General features: G+C 48.1%; 1 protein-coding gene across 4 annotated transcripts in view; it reads left to right on the top strand.

The window, feature by feature from the left end:
* The first annotated feature begins 285 nt into the window (after positions 1 to 285).
* The window catches only part of EEIG1 (estrogen-induced osteoclastogenesis regulator 1), a 37,421-nt gene continuing 12,519 nt past the window's right edge, over positions 286 to 25,187 (top strand). For all 4 annotated transcript variants that reach the window (XR_013922993.1, XM_080355683.1, XM_080355684.1 and 1 more), the window contains exons 1-4: positions 286 to 519; positions 1,756 to 2,391; positions 21,233 to 21,353; positions 21,677 to 21,706. Coding sequence is in view for 3 of the 4 variants with exons in the window: in XM_080355683.1 (XP_080211809.1) it covers positions 2,246 to 2,391; positions 21,233 to 21,353; positions 21,677 to 21,706 (297 nt within the window). In the remaining variant the exon portion in view is untranslated. The remainder of the gene's footprint in view (positions 520 to 1,755; positions 2,392 to 21,232; positions 21,354 to 21,676; positions 21,707 to 25,187) is intronic.

The raw sequence follows: 25,187 nt of genomic DNA on the forward strand, positions 1-25,187 counted from the left end.
CCTCCCCGGCAGCCACACAACTGCCCGGGAACCTGCGCTCCCATTACCCTGTTCGTCGAGGCGACCCCGGTGCCACCGCAGGGACCCCCGCATCCCGCCCACCCCCTCAGGCATGGGGGCGGGCCTCACCCAAACCGACAGCCTCCACCGCCAATCCTCGCGCTTGCCTCCCCGCCCCTTGCCGGAGCAACCAATCAAAGTCTTGTTGTCCTCGGCCCGCCTCCTTGCTGCTTGTCCAATCGATCGGTGCCGCTCTCGCCTCTCCCGTCCCCCGTCTCCGGGGAGGAGGGCGGCGGGGGAGCGTTACGTAGTGTCGGTTTGGTATTCCCGAAGCGCGGCGGCTGCGTTGCTCTGCCTTGTGCCTGCCTGCGGCGTTGGCGTAGCGGCCGCAGTTGGCGTAGCGCAGACAGAGGTGGCTGTGGCGGGGAGCAGCGGCGGCGGTGGCGGCCGGGGGAGGAGCGGGCAGGAGGTGCGAGCAGGGCCAGGCCGGGCAGGAACCGGGCCGGGACCGGGCCGCAGGTCAGTGGAGGGGGGGCGGGAAGCGGGCTGAAATCTCCCGCAGGTCGGCTCGTTATTTTGGGATTGGGAGGGGGGCTGAGACCTGGCTGCAGCTCAGCGCAGCGTTCAGGGGGCCGGAGCGGGGCTGCGGGTCCGTGCTGGGTCCCTGGGGCTCGGAGAGGGGCCGGGACCTGGCTGCAGGTCACTGTGTGGTTCGCAGGGCCGAGAGGCAGGCTGAGACCTGGCCAGCACCGGGTGCGCGGCTCAACAAGCGAGCTGAGACCTGAGCGCAGCTCAGTGCACGGACCAGGTGTGCCAGGGGCGGGCTGGGACCTGCGTGTGGTCCGGAGAGCTCAGACCTGCCCGCGTCTCGGTGCACATCCCAGGGGCTGGAAGGCAGCTGAGACCTGGCTGCAGCTCGGTGCAGGGGCAGAGGGGGCTGGTGGTGGGGAACAGGCGCCAATCTGTCCCCTCTGCCTCTGCGGGGGCGCCCCGGCCCCGGGCAGGACCGGCTGGGTCCCCCCTCTGCTGCCCAAACAGGAGAGGGGCTTCAGCCGCGCAGGCAGCACCAGCTTAGCGCTGGTTTGCAGTCATTAATTCTCAGTATCGGTGAGGTTTGTTTACTGCCCCGTGTTCATAACCTCGTCCCTTTTAGATGCTAATCAGGTCTTGCCTCCCTGGCTTAGGGTGTTGCATAAATATGTAATGAAATGTCCATCTCCAGCCCCAAAACGCACGGCTTGGTGTGGAGCTGGGGCTGGGGAAAGGCAGCGTTCTCGGTGGGCCTGGCTGTTGGAAAGCCAGATGACCTGATTCGGTTGTTACACTGTGTAATCTGGAGCAGACTGCTGTTTTCTTTCCTCCATGCTGGTTTCTCCGTTCGTAAGATACAGGTGCTAACACTTTGTGCTGGTCAGAAAACCAGAAAATAAAGAGATTTTTGCATTTCTTGATACACCTTTGCTTACTCTTGTTAGACTACGTGTTAGACTGGTCCTGCTCTGTAAACTGCCTCTTAAGATGATGGGTGAGAATAGAGCAGATTTGTATTAGCTGTTTTGCAAAACAAATTAGGAGGGAGATGACACCAGTGAAGCTTGCTCTAGGCAAAAAGGGGAAAGAGGATGTTGGGGCCAGGCTAATTGGGGCTAAGACTGGTATGAGTCTGGACTGAATAGTACCCATCCAAACAGGTTTTATAGGAGGAGGAGGAGCCCATGACCAGCTGGGACTAATTTACTCATTTCCCTCCCAAAGGCTGACCCGGAGACCTGTATCAAGGAGTTGCACAAGAGGAGGAGAGAAACTGGAAGCTCTCTGAACGTGCTGCCTGCAGACTTAAGCCTTCTTCAGAGACTCAGGACCACTTCCCACAAGAGATGCTTTCTGGAGGGGTTGTGCTGAAGACAGAGCACTGCAACCTGTAACTGGGACAGCTCCTGCTGGTCTGGAGCTGAGACCGACTTCTCTCCTTCCCTTTTCCCTTGGAGATGTTGCAGAGATTTAATCTGACCTCTTCCTCCTCACCTGAAGCCTGCCGTGGCGATGATCCCACAGCCAGATCCGACCACCAAAGAGAAGAGAATTGTGCGTTTGAAGCTGGGCCGTCGTTGTAACTGAACTGGAATCTTACTCCCTGCTTGCGCTTCTGGAACGAGTGCTGTTCCTCCGCTTGTCTGTGTGTGTTTTGAGCTGCTCCTCCCTCATCTTGTTTGGAATTCCTGGGCTTTCCACGCTGAATTTGCCCATGGCTTTCCTGATGAAGAAAAAGAAATTCAAATTTCAGACAAGTTTCACTCTAGAAGAGCTGACTGCTGTCCCCTTTGTGAATGGGGTTCTGTTCTGCAAAATCAGGCTGCTGGATGGAGGAGACTTTGCCAGCTTATCTACCAGGTAAGAAGCTGCTTTCAGACTTGCTTCCTGGCTGTGCTTCTTTCCCTGGTTATTTAGCTGTGCGGTTTAGCATATGGCTACCACTTGCCTACCCCTTGATGGGATTTTAATAGTTCTTTTGTAGGGCCCCACATGCCACATCCTTCTCCAGAGCGGAGGAATGACATAGCTGGAGAGCTCTGAACCTGGGTGGTGTTGGCTGATCAGAGCTGGATTGAATTTTTCAGAGATGTGGGGAGGGAGCAGGAGGTCATTCCCCTGAAAGGGACTGGTGTTTCTGGATGAAATCCTCTCTTTTTTTTGTTTTATTTCTTCCCCCTCCTTGCCCAGTTTCTCACGCGCTGGTTCAGACCCTGTGCTGTATTGCTTTCATGCATGGCTTGAAACTCAACTCTGTAGAACACTGTATCTAAGCAAATCAACCCGTCCCAAGTTTGCTTTGGAATTGCTGTTCTCGCTAAGAGTGGAAGTAGCTTGCTTTGCATTGCAAATTGCTGTGCAAGGGAAAACTGCTGCCTGGAGTCAAAGTTGTTGGTGTTAAAGATGCAGTTTGCCTCCTCAAACTGATGCCATTGCATCTCCCAGTTTGTAGCTGCAGTATATTCTTTTTCATGTGATCTGTCGGATTGGAATCGTTCTGCTGCACGTCCTATATAAGGTTGTTCTGTCATCGTGTGTTGGCATTTCTCTAAGTCCTTCAGGCAGGTCTGTCCCCATTCCTGCTACTAATTGCTAATAAAAACTTGCTTTGTTTCCAAATATGCACATAGATTATCACCAGCAGTATGCAAACGTGAATTCCATAACAGCCCAGACTTGCTTTCTTTCTGCCTCAAGATGTGAAGGAAGCCTTCAGTGGCTTTCAAAGCTTGTTTGGTTTTGTTTTGTTGTTTTTTTTCTTTCCTGAGAGACTGCTCAGCGTTAAAGGTAGGGAATTAGTTTGTGCTGTCTGTTAACTGCTTCGTGCCAGAGCTAAAGCCAGGTTTAGTCTGGTGTTCCTCTTTGTGGTGCTGCACACTGAGCTTTCTCATTTCAGGAGAGAAGGTTTTATTGAAAAAGTGCAAAACATTTTTGTCTTGCAAACAGAAGAGGTAGGGCAGTCAAAGCTTGGGTTTTCTTCCAGAGGCACTGTGCAACCTCATCTGAAATCTGTAGAAGCCGTGGGCGTGGAACACCTCCAAAAATGGACTTTGAATTAATTTCTCTTTTGAAGAAAATTTATCAAAAGAGCTTTTCCTTACAGCATCCTCCCCTGAGGCTAGATCCTTGGGTTTGGTGGAAGCAGCTTATCTGAGGAATTCAAACAGTGTGTGAACTTGGAAAGAAATTAACCCCTCTGCTTCCCGGAGTCCTAATAAAATGAGTTAAACTGGAAGATGTCTTAGGAAAAGCCTGTGCTGAGAAATGTTGATCTCCCCCTCCTTGTCAGCCCTGAAAGCAGCTTCCAGGAGCTATCGCTGGCGTTGGTGCCGCCAGCGCCCGGGTTGTGCTGGGTTGTTTTCTGAGCTGGCCGGGGTTCAGCGGTTCGCTCAGCGTGGTGCGTTGCAGATGTGTTCCAGCAGCCAAATCATCTGTAATTTAAACCAAACACATACGTTACTCTCAGCCGGCTTGATTGCTTATAAACGAGCCAAGGGGAAGTCGGCTGTTGGGTTTGCCGCCTTTCCCCTAACCTGTCTGTGCTTTAACTGGAAGCACATGGAAACCTGTTCCGGCTTGAGAAGTTACGGGTCTCGGTGGTATTGAGTCATTTGACCTTTTCCAAATATTTTCCCCCATTGCAGTTAGAGAAACTTCAGGAGGGATGAGTTTCCAGGAACAGTGAAGAGTTGCTGTGTGGCTCTGCCGTACTCCTCTAGTCATTGCCATGACCTTTTTGATGCTATTTGGATCTGGGGAAAGATTAAAGGGAAGGAGATGCTGTGTCCGTGTTGTGTTGGAAGTCTGGACATTATTTAGGATCTGTGATTGTTTCTCTGAAATCAGCCCCTTGCAGAAAATGATTGTGTTGGAGGTTACAGTGTCTGTCAGGTCACCTTATGTGAGCTGCTTGTGTAAAAAAAGTCTGGTGTTTGCTCTGCGATCAATTTGGGCTTCGTCTGTGGCAATAGGAGATGTGCAGCTCTGATCGAGCGGACCTTTAGCTCTCTCTGCCCACGAATTTTCAGAGAACTGATCTGAACAAGGTGTCCCATGGTTTTTGGAGTCTGTAAACAGAGGAAGGGAGAAGCAGGTGTAGGAACCTCTCATAGGGCACACTAAATCATTTTTTTTCTCAATTAAGTGACCTATGATGTGGAAAGATGAGTGTTGTCTTGAGAAGATAATCTCCGGAGACAGATTTTTTTTCACGTTATTTACAGTAGACTTCCTTGGCAGCACAAAGGTGGGGATATAATGCAATATATCCAATGAGTTGCTGGGTGGCACCAGGTTAATTTGACCCATGGACAGAGCAGGAGTTGGAGGCCGCGCTGCCAGCTCCGTCAGCCCGGCCCAGTCCCAAGTCCACTTGGGTTGGAGGGACCTGGTTCTGGGGGTCCCGTGGGGCTCACCCTGGACCGGGACCCCCATCCCGGGCTGTGAACCGCTCACACCTCTGCCCGGACTGGGGGGAACCTGTCTGAAATGCATGGAGACTTAACGCTCTTAGGAATTCAAGGCACTCTGGAAAAGGTCCAGGTCCTGTCAGCACATTCAGCTTTGGGGATCTGCCTCTTTTGGGTTTTTGGGGGGTTTTGTTTGTTTGTTGATTGTTTTGGTTTGTTTGTTTGTTTTTCTTGCAGGCAGATACCCCTTTTCTACACTTGCTGTGCTCAGGCCTTGCATTAAACCCTGGGTGTTTTAGTGCCTAAAGTTGCAGCTGTAAATTTCCTTTGGTTTGTCCTTTCTCTTCTCTTTGTAAAGTCTCCTTACATTCTGGGGAGGCTTCTGAGGATAAGACTCACCCGTTTCAGTTTACAGTGCTCTGCGTGAAAAGCATCTATTGTCTGTGTGTTTATCCCCCTGTCTTGGATTACGGAAGCTGCTCTTCTGAAAAAGCGTCTGAGCCAGGTGTAGGCCAGGCAGGTGCTGTATTTCCCCACAGAGAAGTACCGGTGTATTCCTTGAATAGAATTAATCCAGATACTTAAATAGCACAACAACCAGTGAATTCAGCTGCCTCCCAAGTATCTTTAAAAATAGCAGGCGCAGAGCAGTAGGGATGTATTCATGGCAACCGTTTTTTGTGAAGCAGATGGGCTGCTGTGTTTTGTACCAGTTTGAAGCTTTTTGGGGGTGTGTGTGTCTTTGTTCCTAGAGAGATGACATGATAAGCTCATCGGGAGTTTTCGGATCTGGGGATCGGTGCAGGCAAGAGCTTGCATGTCCTAATGAGTGCCTTAATCTACAGGCTGATGTAGCTCATACATGTACATCTTTGGGCATTATGGAAGAGGAAGACCTGATTAAATCCCCTCCGTTCTCTGCTTACAGTGTCAGTTAATGTTGAGTGACAGCCAGATGCTCTTTACCTCGGTGCTGATTGATTTCTGGCTGGGTGCTGGCGGTGAGCATTACCAGTGTGTGATGTGAAGTGGAAAGCCAGGTGTTATCCACAGGCTCCTGACACTTCATCCTACATTGTTCTGTTAGCATGCCAGCAGTTTCACTCTGGTATTTCTGGATTTAAAGGGAGGGATTGTCCTCTGAAAGCCCCTGCCTGACTTGGAGGAAAGACCGTTTTGCACGAGTTGAGCAGCTTCGAGGGCATTTCCCACCTTCCTCATTGGCTTCTGAAGGCACCTCAGACCGTGAGTCCTTTGGGACTGTACGTTGCCAAGCACATGCAGCAGTTCAGCTTGGTTTTCCGCTCCTGCGCAAGTTTGAACAAAGACCATGGCTGGTGTTGTGCAGCCCAGCAGCTGTTTGTGTGCAGGCTCGACCTGGGAAGAGCTGACCCCAGTGGGGTGGTCTGGCGTCTGAGTATTTTGGTGCCGTAAGCCTGAACCGACAATGTTGTTGGCCTTGCAGTTTTTAACTGAGTAAGAGTGAAAGGCCACTTCCTGCGCTGCATATTTGTGTGCGTGTGTAAAGCTGCATCCAGAAAGCCAAAGGAAATACTGATATTTGGGGAGGCACCTCATACCAGTAGCTCTGTGTGGACTGAGATCAGCTTTGTGTAAGTGTGGCTTTGTCATCCTTTTGGAGGTACAAGCCTAAAGCTACTTGCTGTCCTCAGCTATGCACTATGCAAAGCATCGTTAGGTCTTTTTAGTTTCTGTAGGATGTAAAGGGGGAGAAGCTTCACCTTACTAACACATGGCTGGTGATACAGACACCTTTGTGAAGGGAGGTGCAAGTTGTACCACCTCTGAAATGCAGCTGTGTCTCAGTGGTGATAGCTGGAAATCAACTGATTCACTGTCATCATGTAAATAGTCACTTTGCCTGGGGTTGCAGGATCCTTCAGGTAACTAGGTTCACCATGTTTGGCTCTTCCATACTGGAAAATTGTTAACTGTTTGGTTAATCAGAGACTTAAGGACTTATTCAGCCCGGTTGAGATCTAAATCTTCACTACTATCTGCCTTAAACCAGAGGTTAGGTAACTAAATAGTTTCTTCTCAAGTCAGCATCCCCAGGAGGGTAAGAAAATGAGCTGTAGGGGCTCGGTGGCTGAGTTCTGCCTCCTGCTTTGAGCAGGATTGCCAGGGTGTAATACAGGAACAAACCTGCTTGTGGCTCTAAACGGTTCTCCCAGTTCCATATTTTAGGGCTATGTACACTTGGCTCTATCCTCTGCTAGAGCATGTGGTGTGATAACATATTTTAAAAGTGCTTTTGTTGCAAACATGTCTGAAGATGTAGACCTTCCCTATGTATAAATGTATTCCTAATATGCAAATCAAGAGAGCGAGTTTTAATGGTCCGGAGCAGCTTCACATGCAAACGTCCTTCTTTCCCGGCTGCAGCCATGGGAGGGGGCTGGGGGTGTTAGTGGAGGAGGCATTTGAATGCAGCCTCTAGAAATGATTTGCCATAAAATATAACCTAGTTTAAGATAATATTAAGGCATAGTACCTGCGCTACTTGCATTCTGAAACAAATACAGAAAAACTAGAGGCTAAGATGAATAAAAGGGGTTTTAGTCCACCAACATAACTAAATGTAGGTGAAAGTCATGAGAGCAGAAGCAGCGGATGAGGTTTAACTTCTGGCAAGTTGAGAGTGTTGGGAAAAAGTGCAGAAGTGATACAGCACCGCAGGGTCCGTGCCACAAATCATTTTAAGCTGCACTTTGAATTTGCAGAGCATTTCTTGCACCTTTTCTGGGCTCTGGCTGCTACATCTTCAGGTCTGACCGCAGAGGCTTCGTGCTGCTTGATTTGTTTCGTGCCAAACTTGCCTCTTCCTGCCACCGATCACCGCGTCGGAGCCTGTCACAAGATGAACAGAATGACATTAAAACTTCCCTGCCAGGGGGGCTGTATCCTGTTGAGTAAAGAACAGTCTCTGTTCATGCTCTGGCTCCTGTTCCGCCTGCCGTTGCTCAGGCAGGGGCCGCTTTGTTGACCAGAAGCTGTAATCTCGGGCTCTGTAACTGATACGCTGTGTGTACAGCATCAGCAAATACGTTCGGATACAGCCAGCTTTCAAACTTCTCCCTCGTCGCTGATTCTGAGCTGGCGTTGCTTTGACAGCTGACTCTTAGCAACAGCCTTATCTGGGTGACTTGAGCGGCCCTTGGCTCAAAAAATTACTCATTGGAAATTAATGTTCTGCTTTGAGACTGGGGCCATGTAGCCTTCTTGATGTACAGGATGGCAATACTGTCCTCCCTGGCTGAGGACAAGGGGAGGTAGGAGAAAGTGGCCCCCCCACACCCTCTAAGACACATATTTATTTCTGGAATACAAGGGAAAACCTAAATGGCTTCTAGTGTGTTTATTTTTTGTGCTCTCGAGCTGCGGTCAGTGTTGACTCTAGCTTTGTAGCTGCATTTCTGAGGAATTCGTGCGTGCCTTCGGGAGCCTGTGGTCTCCCTGCGCAGTTGTTGGTATTTTAATAGGCCAAAAGTTGCCAACGGCAAGTTGTTCTGGTACCAGTTTGTATATAAATGAGGTAGGTACAGATTTATTTCTCATTATTATTTTATTGCAGGAAGTTCCATCTGGTAGCGTTTCGGGAAGGAACCCAGCGAGGAGCGGGCGGTGAGCTCTGGCAGCACCCACCTGCGCTGGGCTCCGTCAGGTCTCGTCCGCGCGAGGACAGACGGACGTGGCTCAGCATGTGGCCTCCCGTTTTCAAACAGGATACGTTCAGCATCCTCTGTGTGCTGCTGGCTCTGCGCTGGGCCTACAGTCTGCTCTGAAACAGGTCTGGAATTATATTGTAGCTGTGGCTTGTGTAATAAAACAGAAGCCTTTAGCAGTGCCCTGGACCAACAGCTGGATCTGCTTGTTTCTTGTGTAACAGCCTGTGAGCTCACATCAGTAATCTGTGCTGTAAAGGTGATTATTCCAGGTGTTATTTCAGGTGGCTGGATGTGTTACCCCACCCCAGTACCAGCTGCTTACCCTGCAGGATGAGAGGTTTTGTTGTGTTTCTTTTTCCTTGCAGTTTATTCATATAATGCCAAGTGCCCTTGCTGGGAGACACGACACATATCACTGTCGTAACTCCGCACTTGGCATCATGATCTCTGGTACCACACAGCGGGACTCGGCATCTCATTTTAGCGCCTGGGTTTGAAAGGCGCTTCCCACTACACCAACAGTTGTGCCTGTGTTCACTGGATGAACGGCCTTCTTGTTTGGTGTATTTTTAATCTGATGAGCAAGAAAGGGAATTGTTCTACAGGGTTTGAAATTGCTGATCTTCACGGAGGTCGTTTTCATGAGCTTCTCGTGAGTTTGCCGTGTAGCTCAATTGATAAGGCTGAGATGAGGGGAAGATCGAGGAAATGGGCCGGAATTATGGGGATGAGGAAGAAAATGAAGAGGAAGCACATGGAGTGTAGAGGATTGGGAGGAGGCATGTGTGGAAGAGACAGGATATTCTAGATAAGCAATAGCATATACAGTCTGTATGACGGATGCTTTCCCTGCGGATAGAAAGTAGCTGAACTGGCAAGAGAGCAGGATTCTGCCTTTCCTTTGACTGAATTTATCATCCTTCATCGGTGAGAGGAGGCCTTGAAGGAGGTCCCATGTTGTAGCAGGAGATGGGACTGAAGCTAAAAATACTTGTATGGCAGTCTGCTGTATTCTGAATAAGAAATGAACCCTGTCTGTTCAGCCTGAAAGTACTGACTGTGCTTACAGGGGAGGAAGGAAGATAGTATGTGGATTTACTGTCCTGGGAGGGCTAGAAAGCTGCAGTTCTAATTAGCAATGCAGCTTTAAAGACCTACAGAGACCATCACCCCTGCGTGTGGTTGGTAACCAGCCTGAAATGTGTTTGCCGAAATAAACAACTACAACTAAAAAACTTAGTTTTGGGATTGCTACTTCCTAGAGCTGCATGTTTCTTCTCTTACCATTCAGTGTACAAAATGCAGAAAATGAAATTCAAGTTCTTTTTTTAGTGGCTTTGGGAAATTACCAAGCTTTATGCTCCAGTCTGGCTTTGCCAATGGGAAAGCAGATGTAGGCACCTGTAATAGGAAACGCTTTGAAAGGGATGTGCCCTCAGGGTTTCATTTTGGGGTAGTCACATACCTCCATTTGTGCTTCCAGAATAAATCTTTAGGAAATGGCTGTGGCAAGATGTTTCACTAATGGATATTGGCTTAATGATCAACAGTCTCCCTGAGAGCAGCTGCCACATGAAAGGCCGGTCAGCACACGCCTGCAGTTTTCATTCCTCCCAAAATGCAAGTGGTGAGTGTGAGGAGCATAAAACGGGGAGGTCAGAGTGAACCCCACCAGAGGTTTCCCAGTGCCTTGTGCATCCAGTCACTTTTGATTCCAGCCCTTAAGGGGTAATGCTGCTCATCAAAATAAACATGGAAATGGCCAGGAGAGGGGGAAGGAAAGGCGTGTCTGGGAAACTCAGGTTTAGGGAATTATTTGTTTCCCTGGCCTTATATCGGACTCTTTCAGGTTTTATCCACCTTTGAAACAGCAAAGGTGAGGTTGGGTGTGGTGTCACGGTTTTCACTGGGTTATTGTTTGCATGTATATAGGCTGTAGGGAGGGGGTTCCAGCTTGCCCATGTTTTCATCATGCTCTTTGAGTTTCTCCTGATAGTTCCTGTTCTTCCCATCATCGCTGAGGCTGTGCCTGCATGTCACAGAAATGGGGGAGGAATCTAGGATATTTATAATTCAGCAGTCTTTCCAGATCTCTTAATGCTCCGTTGCCCTGGAACAGAGCAGTAGTTTTAGCGTTCACACTTTGACGTAGACTTGCTGCACCAGTTCAGCCCCAGCTAGTGCAGAGTCCTGTTTCCAGACTAAACACTCAAGAGCTAGTCTGCTTGCTCCTGTTGCAGATTAATAATGCAGTAACCCCTCTGTAGGAAAGCACTTTTCCTGGCTTCTGTCAGCAGCCTGCGATGTTTTATCTCCTACTTCAGTAACACCAGGCAATTGCATCTGCATAAATGTTGAATTCCTTTCAAGTACTGCGCTGCTCATCCTCTGCCTGCGGTAGCCTGCAGTGCTCCTTGCCGCAAGGGAAATCCTGTGTTGTGGAGGAGTACAATTCCTATAACTGTTTCTTACATTTGCTGCCTTTCTGATTTGTTGAATACTCTTACTTTGCTGTGCTGTGATTAGCTGATCATACTCAGTTTGGTCACTGTTCTCATTAAGGTCTGTTTCTGATGTAGGTTTATAGCAATGGATTTTCCTGCTCTCCGTGCAAGTACGTCTGCTCTTTCAAAACAAATTTGTGTGTTGTCTCCCCTCCAGGAGCGATGCGTACACATCATTTACTCTCAGTAGGGGAGAACCAAGGGAGTTTGTCTGAATACAGCTGGTAGTGGCAGCCATGGAGGTGAAAACTCTCTGATCCCAGAAACCTGCTCCTGGCTGCTGAGCTGGGGGAGCCCGTGTTAACATCTCGTGGGGGCTTAACAAGCACCGACTGCTGTCACAAAACGCAGAGCTCTCCCATATTCTGCCTTTAACCAAGATGTAGCTTATGAAATTACCTTTCTCTGATTAGGACAAGTTACATAATGAGATAGTGGTCTCTCTAGAGAACTGCATTTGTCTGCATCTGTGACTCCAGAGGAGCAAGAGCAGCTTTAACTGCTCTCAAACCTCTGTATCTCCCCTTCTCTTGCTGGCTCTGGCACTGCAGCATTAACAGCGGGTCTGACACGCTCCGGATTTGGGGAAAAAAAAGGAAGGAGAAGTTGGGACAGGACTGGAAATCACAGCCCGTCACCACCAGTGTGGTGATGAGTCAGGGGGCTTTACCCAGCAGCCTTTTTTAATTTGCAAACCTCTTCTGCTAAGGAGCCTTTTTGCTGATAAACCAGCGATCGATACTGATGGAGGTTGAGGGAGAACATGTTTGTACCTTGTCCTTAAAACCGGTGACCTGGTTTGTGCTGCTGAACGGTGCCTGTAGAAAGGAACCATCATAAAACACCTGTATTCATCGTGGAATGAAAACGCTCCTGTTAGCATAGAAAGGGTTTTCTCCTGGGCCATTGTGTTGGTTTTGACTAAATGTGAGTGATTCACGGGGAACACGTCTGGGCACGGTCGGGTGTTACCTCTTGGGTAACTAAACCTACTTTTAGCACCGGTGTTGACTCCAGGCAGCTTATTTACTGAAGGGCTCTTCAGCGTACTCGAGCCAAATCACAATGATGTTACATCACACACTATTAATGAAATTATTCCAGAATTGAACTTGGCCTTATGTGCAGGTTCATTTGCACTATAAAGACTTCTCCGGTACAGCTATATTGGCAAACTCTCCTTGTTGAAACACGGTTTGTATTGGCAAAAAAATGTCATTTATCTGTTCCAGGATCAGCGCATCCTCACGTGCCATAAACCTGCCTGAGAGGCAAAAGGATTTGTCTCAGTGTACATCACTTCTGTTAGGGATGTTGTTCCAAATCTTGTGTCAGTTTCCTTCGGGGGTTTTTGTTTTCCAGGTTTACTATCCCAGCAAAGCCCTGGAGTATTGAGTTGACCCATGTCTTGATTTTTCTCATCTTGAGAGGCATGTGTGGATTTGTTTGTTTGTTTTGAAAGGTAGCTTTCTGTTTTCTTTAAGAGCATCTTGTTTACAAGCACAGCTTTCTTGCATTGTGAAGTTGTAGCCATGCCTTGTACCTTGTGTGGCAGGGCTATTATCAGTTCTCCTTGCTGGGGTTTACGTTGCTGTCTTTCTTTACTAGGAGTTTAAATTGAGTCAGCAAAACGCAAATCTGGAATCTCTCAGAATGACAGCTAACGCTTATGGGATAAAGAAAGTTTATAAATATATCAGCAATGCATGATCAGTGAATCTTCATTTTACATCTACGGTCTGCCAGAAGCGAAAAGGCTTTCTAAGCTGCAGCGTGATACAGAAACACGTATTGACTCTGAAATAGGGTGGGTTAATCTACCTTAATCTTCTAAGCACCTGTACAGAACAAGCCTCACAGTGTTTTTGAAGCATTGGGGACCTTCTGAAGCTTTAGTTCCTCTGTCTGTTAGAACCACACGGAAGATGTGAATTGTGATTTGTCCAAAGGGCAAATGGGCCCTGGGGGAGTCAGGATGTTTTTTTCTTTCCTCTTTCGTGGTTTTTACTGTGTAATCCACCTGGGAGTGATCCTAAACACCCCCTCCCTCTGTTCCTGCCGTACCCTAGTCACATGGAGGTCTCTCAGCTAGGGTTTGTCATCCCCTGTAACTCCAGCTGACTTGGCTGGAGGTGTGGGTAAGAATTCAGGAGCCCTTCTTAGTTCAGTTGTTCCCATGCGTGTTTTACACATAGAGCACATTTGATTTTTCAGTGGTCATAATTGTGGAAAATCAGATCTGAAAGGTGTTTATGCCCAGAGTTAGACTGCTGGGGGTGAACTGCGGGGCAGCACAGAGCAGGAGGAACGAGGCATTGGAGACCGGCTGGAGAAAGCGGCACCAACACGCAGCAACCAGAGTGCAGTAGCTGGTGGCTGACCTGCGCAGACCCAAGCGAAATCTGCAGTGCAGACCCGTTCTTGTCTCTTCTGTAACTGGAATTCTCGTGCAAAGCACTGGTGGTGAGCTTGGCAGCCTGGCACGCGGTTCGTTCTTGGCTAATCCAGCTCCAACGGAGTCTATCAGAACAATGGAAGTAGGAGTTGTGCGTGGTGACTCAGTGCATGATCAGAGTTCAAAAACAGCAAATGCGTCTTTCAGTGTTCAATACGCACATTATTACAGACTTGTGTTTCAGTAACTGAGTCATCTATCCAGTTATTCCTTTCTTTACACTTAAGAGTTTGGTTCTTCGTTGCTTGTGATGTTTTTGCTCCTGGCACACGTCCCTGGCCTCTGACCAAAAAGAGCTTGTGCTCTGTAGATGTGGCAAGAAGTCCTTGGGTATGTGCTGCTTCGGGCTGGGCTGGCTTCAGCACACTGTGTAACAGTGGATATATTACACAGCGTTTACAGTCCCTTCTTGTCCTTGTTTTCCTGGTGTCCGACTTTTCTCCTCTGCTTCAAGATGACAGAATGTAAATTAGAAATACCTCAAAGCAGGCTGGCTCTGCCGGGCTTGTCCTGCCTGTAAAGTGCCGTGTACACGTCCCTTGCTGCTCTGCAGCTGAGTCTGTTAGAATTATTTCCCCTTGCTTTCTCCCTGCTCCACCCTTACTTACCCTTCCAAAGCTCATCTGACTTGTTCTATAGCTTAAGTTTTAAAAGTGACTTTCTTTCTCCATTTAGCACAGTTTTTATTTCATTACGCGACTTCGGCTGTAGCGTTCGATCACCAGCTGCATGCTATTTCTTTTGTAACTTCCATTGTTTCTCATAGTATTTTAAACGTGGTTCACGTTAGGAGTTGCTTAAAGGTTTTAAGATTTAGATACAAGGAATGGTTGGAAGTATTATTTTCTAAAATAACCCGCAATGGTAGGTTTTAGAAGCCCTGGATGCACTGGAGAGTGTGGCTACCCAGTGTGGCAATCTGAGTAGGTGAGATGGGCTGCACTGGAAAGCTCTTACCTATGGGACGTTCTGCTTGAGGTACATGATTTCATGTCTGTCACTTATAAAAGACACATGTCTGGGTGCACAGGACTGGACCCCAGACATAACCGAATTACAGAAGCCTTTCAAAGAAGCTGTTAATGCAGAATGAAGAATGCTGATGCTGGAGGGTTTTGTACTGGTGATTGCCAGCCCCATTCTGCAGTAGGTATTTTCGCTCCCTGGCTTGTACTGGTGCCCCTTTATCAAGATTGATCCCTGCCTTGGAGGGAACTGTAATCTGAAGCTCAAAACCTGGGCTTCTACGGAAGTAGCCTGCTTCTGGAAATAAGGTTAAAGCCATATAAAGTCAATTGCTTGCCTGCTAGATACCAGCTTGTTCTTGAAGATTTCTAAATCATTCTTTTCATCCTGTTTTTGTTTCATACTCACCCTGGTTTTGCTCCAGTTCTTTCCTTACCTGTCTTTCACACACTTGGTGCTGTCATCGTCTTACCTCACTGTCCCCCAGTTAAACAGGCTTAACTGTTTCTTACCGAAGTGTCTCCTATTAGCTTTTCCTCTACAGTTGCTGTTAATCTTTTTTCTGTATTTGTCTCTTCTCCACTCAAACAGGGATTACACTGTTAACTGTGTAAGTGGAATCTGGTTTCCTGAGCTGACTTTCCCCTACTCCTCCTTCCCTGTTTTCTATTCCCCCAGCTCCCCACGTGCCAGCCAACAGCGGGGACCATGGACCTGTGTCCATCTCCTGGTGTGGGGCAGAGCTGAGCAAGTGTGGTGACGCCCTCCAGAAGTGTCAGAGCTTGCCTTGTTCCCCCCAAAAAGTGCTGGGTGGTGTGAATACTTCAGTCTGAAAGCATCGGTGTTCAAAGGTGGCATTTAGAGAGCCCATGTGCATCTCCCCTCTGGTGGAACTGAAGAACTAGATTAATAGGTGTGTGATGATGGCAAGAGGGAGATGCGGGCAGGTGTCCTTCTCCACCACGAGTCATTGGAGTGGCATTACTGGGAATTTAGAAGTTAATTTTGCAAGTAGGTGGTGGGTGCAGTGACCTTACTGCTGAACCCTTGTCTGAAACACTTGCAGTGAAACATCCAAGTAAGTCTTGTTTCGGATGACAAAGGCTCGCTTGGTTCTCTTAGTGACACAGGCTGCATCATCTGTCTCTGAGCCATTTTTCCATCATAACTGCTAATGTCTGCTACACAACAAGCAGCGCTTGTCAGCTGGAGAATATGGAGTTGTTTGCAGTGGGGGAGACGTGCAGCTCTTTGGGCTGGCAGTTGTTCTGGTCCGTGATGTAAGCCCGTTCAAAACAGAGTGACTTTATTGTTGGGAGCTACTTGCAGCCCTCTCTGCTCTTCTGCTCGGGGAAGGCGAAGCCTCTCCGTGTAAATAACTTGCTGGAAAGCGCTTGTACGCCTCCAGGTTAAACTGTCTTGGATTTCCATGCATTGTGTATCCAGCTGTGGTGGGTTTGGGGTGTTTTTGATCCTGTATGGTGTTCCCCAATGAACACGGGATATGTTTCCCCGAGCTTTCTAGCACTGATTGCTGCATCGCGTTTGCTTCTGCTCTCTCCCTGTGTTTGTCCTGCTTGAGCTTCACAACATAATGAAAAATATGGCAGCCCTGAGCTGTTACTGATGTGACACATTCCCTGCTGTTCGGCGCGCTGTCTGCTGATGGTGCTTCTTGTTTGCTGTTGATTTCTCTCCTTTCCTTGCCAGGCATCTGGATGGCAAAGCCTTAGAGCCGTGCTGCCGTGATGTGCCCTGTCCTAAGCCTGTTATTTGGGGAATAACATATTTTGAATCATATATCTAAACCAGTTATTGGCTAAATGAAGGGTTGCTTACTCTTATATATGTTTTCATTCACCTTCGTGTTTCCTGTGCTTTGTAGGCAGTGATTAGACCCTCTGTAGCAGGACCTGCTGAGTCCATAGGATGATATAAATTTCGGCATGCTGTGAGTGTGGTGGTGTGGATGCTGGTTACTGACCTGGGCATCTTAGAAAGTCAATTTTGAAACAGGTTTTTCAGGGACTTTTCCTTGTCCTTACCAAAGGTCTCTCATTCAGCTTTGCACTAGATAACCTGGTTAAAACAGTAACTATCTTCTCCAGAGCATAACGCAGGATTGCTTCCGGCTTCGCTGAGCTATGGGAGTGTCAGAGCCATGTAAAGAAATGCTGTAGAAAATACATGATGTTGCCCTTCAGATGCACTTTGCTGAAATAACTTGATTTCTTTCTTCGCCCCGTCTGTCACTGAGGGAATTGTATAATACCTGCATCGCTGAGGTTGTGTCACTTTATTCCCCAGTGTGTGTCGGGGCCCCTTCGAGGGCTTTCTTTCAATTCATCACACTTAAATGAATCTGAGCTGGGACTTGGCTCATTGGCCTGTTTGAAATGGTGTTATCTTTCTTGTGCCTTATCAGATCGAGATGCTGCTGGCTCTGTTGTGCAGCGGTGAGCCAGCGAGGATGCAGGTAGCACCCGGTTAGTTCTGCTCGCAGGGTCTGACACGGACCCGCATCTCCGAGAGGAGGGACAAGTGAGCCTGTGGATTGGGCATCAGGAACAGGAAAGCTCATCCTCCCTCTTCGCATAGATGAGGAGGAGGAAATCTGAATAAGCAGCTCTTTGTGTGCACTTATCTATATACTGTCTCGTTTAGCCTGAGGTTTTCCCACATCTGCTCCCGTGCACGAAACATCAGACCGAGACCCACTGCTCTGCTGAAATGTTTGGCATTAGAAAGCTATTTTTTGTTGTCATTGCCCTCCCAGCGAGCCTGTGGCCTTTTTGGGATGTTTCATACTTATAACTGTCTTATGTGTGACTGCTGCCTTAAGTAAGAGTGAAACATCTGCTTTTCTAAATGTTTCAGCAAGGCGAAACTGTTTTAGCGGCTTGTGTGTTTGAAGCGTGATACCCAGTTGGGCGCAACTCAGCTTTGCGTCTGTAAATAGAAGTTTTAATCTCTGTCCTGGTGTTTCATTAGTGAGGTTTCCATGTGGGACACAGGCCCAAGATAGCATGGGTCGTATACATGGCCTTTTTCTAGAAACGTTTGCTTTAGCTAACCTGCGTTCATCACGAGCTCTGTGGCTTTCTGTAACAGTGCTACTCTGTCCGTGACGCTAAAATCATAGCTGGTAAGCGTCTCTTCTCTAAAATCTGTTCATTGGTGTTCCTGTGCCCATCTCCAGAGCTGCAATAAGGCTGTGTGTGAGATCTGAACCCAAAGAGGCCTCGGTGGCTTCACTGCAAAAGCAGATGAACCCACGGGTCGCTGCTGTGCGTTGTTCCCGTTGCTTGGATTCATCCTGTGCTATGGTGAAACCTCTTCTAACTGATCTTTTATTCCTGGTAAATCATCATTCAAGGGGTGGGATGGTGGTGGGGGATGCAGTGAGTGGTCCCATCTGGCTGGAGGGAGATGAGCGGCTCCGAGACCCCCAGAAGCTCTGTCTGGAACTCCACTTTTCACAAAAGCTGCCGCAGAGTTACATTGGTTTATTCTGAGGAGGTATATTTAGATCTGGAAGAGTAATTACAAAGCTTTGAATAAGTCTCGAGTCAGAAGAGGGCGAATCTTAGCTTGGCAGGGATTCAGCCTTCTGGGAGTCTTTCTGCAAAATGGTACAGACGCCTTTTTTAAAATAAAACTTCTGAAGACCCATTGAATTAGCACCTAGTACCAGGCATTGGTCTGTTCTATTTTTGTCTCTCCAAATACAGACTAAAATTTAAAATTAGACACTTATGGTTTTAAGCTGCTAGTTTCTGCTTTGCTTTTAGGTGCCTTGTGATTAGGGTGGCAGGAAACGCCTCTCGGTGCAGCCCTCACCGCGCTGCTTGGGTGTGTTTGGTTTCTGTGTGACGGTTCCTAACTGCACATCAGAGAATGTTCTAGGGCTGAATGCAAAACTGCTCCTCATCCGAGTCCCCTTTTTTCCTTATTTTAGCGTACTCTAATTACCAGCCTAACGATAGTTTGTTGGGAGGTGGACAGACAAAGCCCATTGCTTCCCCACATGCCATCTTTTGGAAACATGGAACTAATTTTTTTAGCGTTTTGCTTGAAACAATAGCGTTGGAGATTGCTTGTCTAAGCTACAGGCCCACACCCTTAGAAACCACTCTTCAAAGTAAAAAAGACAGTTGAAAGGCATTGTTGAATGATTGTGAAGCTTGTGACTGGAAAGCAGCTCTGAATTTCCCCCTGTAAACTCCTTTCTGCCCTGTGCACACTATTCCAAAGGCATAAAAAGCCCCAAGCTACACATGCACCTGCAGCTCGGGTTCATCTTGGCAGTGCCGTGAGTAACGTAACCCCCCCAAATCCTTTTCCTAATCCACTTGCACCGTGCGGTATCTACAGCAGTTTTAGAAAGCCAACATACGTCCTTAATAAGAAGCAGAACGCGTGTTAGCGGAGCTTATGCTCACAGCAAATTAGCTACGAAGGAGCTCTATTACTAATCAGTACTTTTTGCCACGGTTTGAAGTAATTAGCCTTCATTGGACTTAGCAGCATCCAGCAGATGCTTAATCATCTCTGCATTGTGATACGAGTGAGAATTCCTGAGTAAGGAAAGCTGGAGCTCGGTCACTGAAGTACTTGCTTGGGACAGGAGCTGGAGCTCTGAGCCGTGTTCCTCAATGAGATTTGTCGTACCTGTCTGGTCTGAAGATTGTTCCGTTGTAGCTGCCTTCTGGAATTTGGCTTGAAGCCCTGGTGTCATTAGCAGAATTAGTATTAGCCATGCTTTCCAGAAAATAGCAGTTCCTTTTTAGAGACAACTAATGCTGCTAAAATACTCGGTGTTTTCTGCATCCCCTGTACCTTCCTTGCATTTCTGAAGCACATGTGTTCACAAGCTTTTTTCTATTCTCTTGAATTCATTTTTTCATCTATATCTGAGTTTTCCTTTCTTTAGGTTGTTCAAGATACTGACCATTAAGTCAGGTTTAAGGCACCTCACATCTGAAGTTTAACTTGCCTAATTTGGCTGGCTCAGTGAATATTTTATTATCGGCAAAGCCTTTTAAATCCCTATGGAAATGTTTCTTCTTCTGTCTGAAGGAGCTGGAGTGAGTTGAGTGGAGCAATGAGAACCAGATCTCATCTTGAATTAATCCCAGGTTCAAAGGTACTTTCGGCACTTAGATGTCTCACATTTCAGTGACTTCAATAGCAAGCCCTAGCTCTGTGTGGAAGGCGTTTAAGTTCACTCTCTTGGAGGAATTGCCACCTTCTGTTTTCCTACGTTTTAAACAGGGATGATCGTCCCTTAGCTGCATTATAGAGGATTATAGATTTCAATTATTTGTCGGCTGCTCCTTTTCTGTTCTCTCCTGTTTGCCTTGGCCAGCAGCAAGCTCAGGTCCCGCAAAATGGCTCAGAAGACTAGTGAGGACCTCCTGGGTCAGGACGTGGTCCTTGGTGTGTGTCCTGTTGGGCTCACCTCGAGGTTACTGAAGGGCTTGTTGGTACGAGTGCTGGCTTCTGCCCTTCCTTCCCAGGAGAGTCGCGGCAGGACCAAGGCAGATTGTTCTGCCCTTTGCCTTCGGTCTCTGGCTCGCACTGTGTCGGGTTGGGAGGTGGGAAGCCTCCCTTTCCCTACTAAAGCAGTTTATCAGGTGTCCTTGCCCTTTGTCCTGTGCTAAGAGGAGAGATAAGAGCGAGATGCAAACTTGCAAGCTCATAGCTGTCAAAAGTGCTTTCCCTTCCCTGCCCCCCACCCAGCTCAGCTCTTTGAGAACTTAATCAACTGAGGGCCAAGCTCTGAGCCACCAACAGACCATGTCCTGCAGAGGCTCAGTGGGGACCCAGGACCCTGTACAAGGACCCACACATCTCGTGTCTGGGCTCCTTTGAACCTGCCTCCTTTGAAGGGTGAAATCCAGCTTCCCTTGAGGGCTCTGCAGAAGCCAAAGCTGTACCTGGAGCGATTCCTGCGCTGGAAAAGGCTTTGCTATTCTCCTGTGTGTTTCTCCTCTCACCCTGGAGATCAGGGTGGGCTACTCGGGAGCTGTGCAAGCAAAACCACCTCCTCCCTGGCTGAGTCTGCTTTAGGGTTTGAAACCCTCCCATGATTTGAAGCGCGGTGTTTGCTTGGCGTGGTCCTGTCTGTATGCGCCCAGGAGCATTTATTTCCACGTGTGTTTTTGTCCTCCTTCAGGCTGGCCGTCCTCACTGGCCTGGGCCCAGCGTAGGAAGCAGGACAGCTGCCTGGGAAGGACAGACCGTCCAGGACACGTAGCACACTTGCTGTACGAAACAGGCGTTTTATAGGAAGATAAGCCTGCAGACCTTCAGCCCAATTCATTTATAGAGGCTGGATCTGTCCAGGCCAGACGGTGAATGAGCTAAACCGGCTAAGCAGGAAATGTTGGGGAGCTTGTGAGAGTTTTGTAGGCAAACTTTGTTGATGGGATGATTAGTCTTCCCTGTAACCTGGGTGGATTTTACCTGTATTAACTAGCGAAAAGCTTGATGCTAACATAACACCTTTCTGTGGCGCAGTTTCAGGTGGTGTGGACCGAGCCGTGTTGTAGAGGGTCTTCGCAGCCCAGGTTGCCAGTCATTAAAAAAGATATTTAATAGTCAGGTTTAATATGGCTTTGTACCTTTATTTGAAGACTATTTTTTCTTCTTTTTTTTTTTTTTACTTTCTCATAGAGAGGAAGTTCAGGAAAACTGTGTCCGCTGGAAAAAGAAATTCACCTTTGTGTGTAAAATGAGTGCCAACCCAGCCACAGGACTCCTGGACCCCTGTGTCTGCAGAGTGTCTGTCCGCAAGGTGAGCACCTACCTCCTGCTTCTGGCAGGTACTACCACCAGTGTCCTGCTGTTGGTTACTAGCTGCTTTTTTGGCAGCAAGAAGAATTGCGTGGATGGTGGTGGGAAGGAAGGATTGTTTGGGCCGGGATGTGGCTCAAATGGAGCTTTTCTCCCCAGCGAGGGTGTTTGACGGAGGGTGGGAATGACCAGGGTGGTGGGAACCCTTGCAAGAGGGCTTGTGAAATCCTGAGAGCAAATTCCAGGATTGAGTAATGACTTTCCCCCTGTTTCCCCAGCACAAATAATAGCTGCTTTTCCTGTTTGTTTTGTCTTCTGTTATAGGAGCTGAAGGGCGGAAAAACCTACTCAAAGGTAAGAGCACAGAAAGGACAAATGTGGCAGAGTGATAATGGTCTTGTCTTCTCTTAGTGCTTTACACCCAGTAGAAACCAATGGCTGCTGCACAAAGTGATCTGGAGAGACAGTCGTTTGTTCTTACATTTAAGCTGAGTTAAGTGATTTTCCCGAAAAAATCGACTAGCTAGGACAGGATCCAGATTGCACTGGATGTGGATTTGAGAAGGGGGTTGGGAAGATGATCTGCATGTCCTCAGACTTTGGGGAAGTTCTGAGTCAGATGTGAACTCTCTGGCTTCTGGCAACGTCTTGCTCATAAAGAAACACAGACTCCAGTTCTGTTCTCCAGAACGCAGCAGCCGGCTGTGGCCGGGGTGGGCACCTCGCTGCCCCGCGAGCACAGCCAGAGACCTACAGCAGAAATCCGCGCCATCCAAAGCGCCGGAGACACCGAGGCAGAGACCAAACAGATCAGCAGGAATGTTGGGTTTGGTTTGTCCCCCCCCATTTTTCTTGCCTGTGCTATGGGACAGACAATGGGCCACCCGCTTCTTCTATTTATGCTGGATCAAGAGACAACGTTGCCTTAAGAAGCTGAGCTTGCACAGAGCCCAAAAGCATGTTTGTTTGAAAATGAGTCACTGCTGCTAGTTTCTAATGAACAGATGTTCGGGTCATGCACAACCCTGTAGGAATTTCTTCTAATCGATAGATATCCTTGCTGAGACCACGGAGGCAGCTGGCTTTGGAGGCTGAACCGTGCTCACTCCTCTGTGCTGTGTGATAGAGGGCAGTGCTGCTGCCCAGCCATTCCTTTTTTGTTGTTAATTAGGACACAGTCTCTAGGGCCATCAGTTTCTCTTTCACTACATTTTCGCTGGGGGGAGGTTATTCCTCTAGTTCTGCAGAGCTGCCTGTGCAGGGAGCTGGAAGAAAACACGTGCCTCTGAGGCAAGGTAAATGCATCAGCTCATTCCTCCAGCAGTGTCCATCCTCACGTTTCCCACAGTAGTCGTAAATGCAGAATTAAAGGAAGCCTGAAGACAGGTTTCCATGGTGGAGTTAACCTGCACTCTTATGCAGGTCATGTTCTAACCTACTCCCCTTTTACTCAGCCTCCAGTTGTGTTTAGTGACATTTTGAAAGAGACCTAGTTGTTCCAGCCTGGAATTGGAGTCCAAATCTCAACTCTTTCTCATCTCTTGTGCTGGTATCTTGCTGGGTCTGCTGTGAAGAAGACAGACGTGTTCCCCTCGAATTCAACAGAACATGAGCTGAGCATTTCGGCAGCACAGGAACAAGAGATGTCACACCAGTTCCTCTGTGGACCAGGCTTGTTCCAGGCAGGTCCTTGGGGCAGAACTGACTTACTTGAAGTTCCTAACGTTTCCAGCAGAAGTCTGTGGCATGTGTTCATGCAATTATTTTCCCATCCCCATTTGAAACAGCTGCAAACTCCTCCAATTGTTGCAGCAGATGTAGGGGAAAATGCAACTTGTGAATGCCCTCTTTACCTGGTCCCCCTTCAGCAGGGTCTGAGAGTGATGGAGCTGTTTGCGCTCAAGACAGAGTTTCCATCAATTCATGCACCTTTTTGTTTGACGTTAATGTCACTTCAGTGTCGGGGTTATAGAGCGGAAGCCAACAGGAAGGACTGATAAAGCGGAAACTCTTTCCCCGAGCTGGAAGGAACAGCATCAGCTGGCTGGAAAACTGAGGAAACTATTCTGAAAGGTTACATCTGAAAACATCCTTTTGTTAAGGGATCCTTCCTTTATATACTGGGAGTCTGCCTCCTGAGAAGAGCTTCTGACCTCAGCACATCGCATGGGTCGCTGGAGGGTTCTCCCACACTCTGTCCTCCAATGTCTGTTTGTCTGTCTTCTCAGAGAAGTTAGTGCTGTGGTGGAGGGAGACGCATCTGGGTCTGATCCACTCGCTCCTGTGCCATGTTGTTCTGCTGGTGTGGTTGTGCCGTGTCTCCTCTGCACGTGCACTGATGGATTGCAGCTCCCTCTGTAGCTTTCTCCTGTCCTGCTTATCTCTGAACGATAAAACTTCATTGTGGTGTTTTTTCTTCCTTATCAGTGAATATTCAGCAAGCAGCATAGCCCTTGGCTAGAAGATACAGAGGAACATCTACAGCAAGGGCTGGAGAAACACTTGATATAAGGGAATTTTTAAGAAGGGAGGAAAGTTACCTTCTTTTTTTTCCTCTTCATTTTTTTGCTGAAGAAGGGTTCCTGCTCTATCCTACAGTTGTGTGTTTTTTCTTTTCCTTTGCCATCAGCTCTTCTTCCCCTTTGAGAAAGGGATAGATGAAGCAGCTACATTAATCTTGCTGTTGTCTTCCCCTGAACCATGTGTCTTGTGCAGGCTGTGGGTTAGACTTCTGATTTGGAGCAGCGGGAGCCAGGGCTCACAGGGCAGCGCCTGTGGTTTGTGCTATAACTCCCGATCAGCTCCCACCGTTGACAGAGCACCACATTTCCTTAGGACGGTGCTTCTGTTTGAGGTTCCCTGTTCAGCTGTATCATCTGTCTGTCAACACCAGGGCAGGAGAAATGTCCTGTAATGCACTGAACAACAGCCAGACCTGAGCTCCTGCTTCTCTGCATTCTCTCCGCGTTCTCCTGTAAGCCGACCTGTGTGTTGAAGTGACACAAACCTTCCATGCGTGGATGGTTTGGCCAAATACAGGGCACAGCATCTCTTCCTGATCAGATTAGCTGGGACACAACTAACTCTTATTGCTAAAGCTCCACGTAAAAGAAATTGTAACTTTTTATTTGAATAAAACACTACATTCAAACACCAGGAATTAGAGCGGAAAACCAAAAGTCCTCTTTGTTGTGTTTGTCTTTACTCTAGAGGCATCAGTAGCCTCTTGGAATTTGCCTGTGATCTTCAACTTTGTCACCTTCCCCATTTGCTTCCCCTTTGTTAGAGAAGGTTCAGAGAGCTCACAGCTAAATCTCTCCAAATATTTCTCTTCCCTCCTGCCCCTCACACCTACTCGCTAGTTAAATCTTAGTGGTGTTGAGCAAACTTTGCCCCAGCATTTCCCCAGCCCAGCAGCTGCTTCTGTGGTGTTGAGGCACAGGCGCCGCTGCTCAGCGCTGGGCTTCAGTTTGCTGGGCTGAAAGTCCTGCTGTTGTTTTTCGGGACAGTGTCACTTTACCCTGTAACAATATCCTTTCATCTCCTGGTTCGCATGCTCCGCTGCATTCTGGGATGGCCCGATACAAAGAGCGCCTTATTGTGTTTGTGTATGTGCGATTCTGTTTTTTCCACATCGTTGACCTAGTGCCTTCCATGTCCTTGGTTATGCAAGGGCTGCGGGCTGGTTAACGCTCTCCTGGCCAGCACCGCCACTGTATGTCCTTCCTCCAGGCAGGACTGGCTTCCTGAAGGCTTCAAGTGTCCACCATGAGGAGTGTCACCCTGCCCATCCTCCAGAGCAGGGGGTGTTCACAACCACAACTGCCTGTGCGCC

Source organism: Nesoenas mayeri, assembly GCF_963082525.1.
Source record: "Nesoenas mayeri genome assembly, chromosome: 18".
Lineage (NCBI taxonomy): Eukaryota > Metazoa > Chordata > Aves > Columbiformes > Columbidae > Nesoenas > Nesoenas mayeri.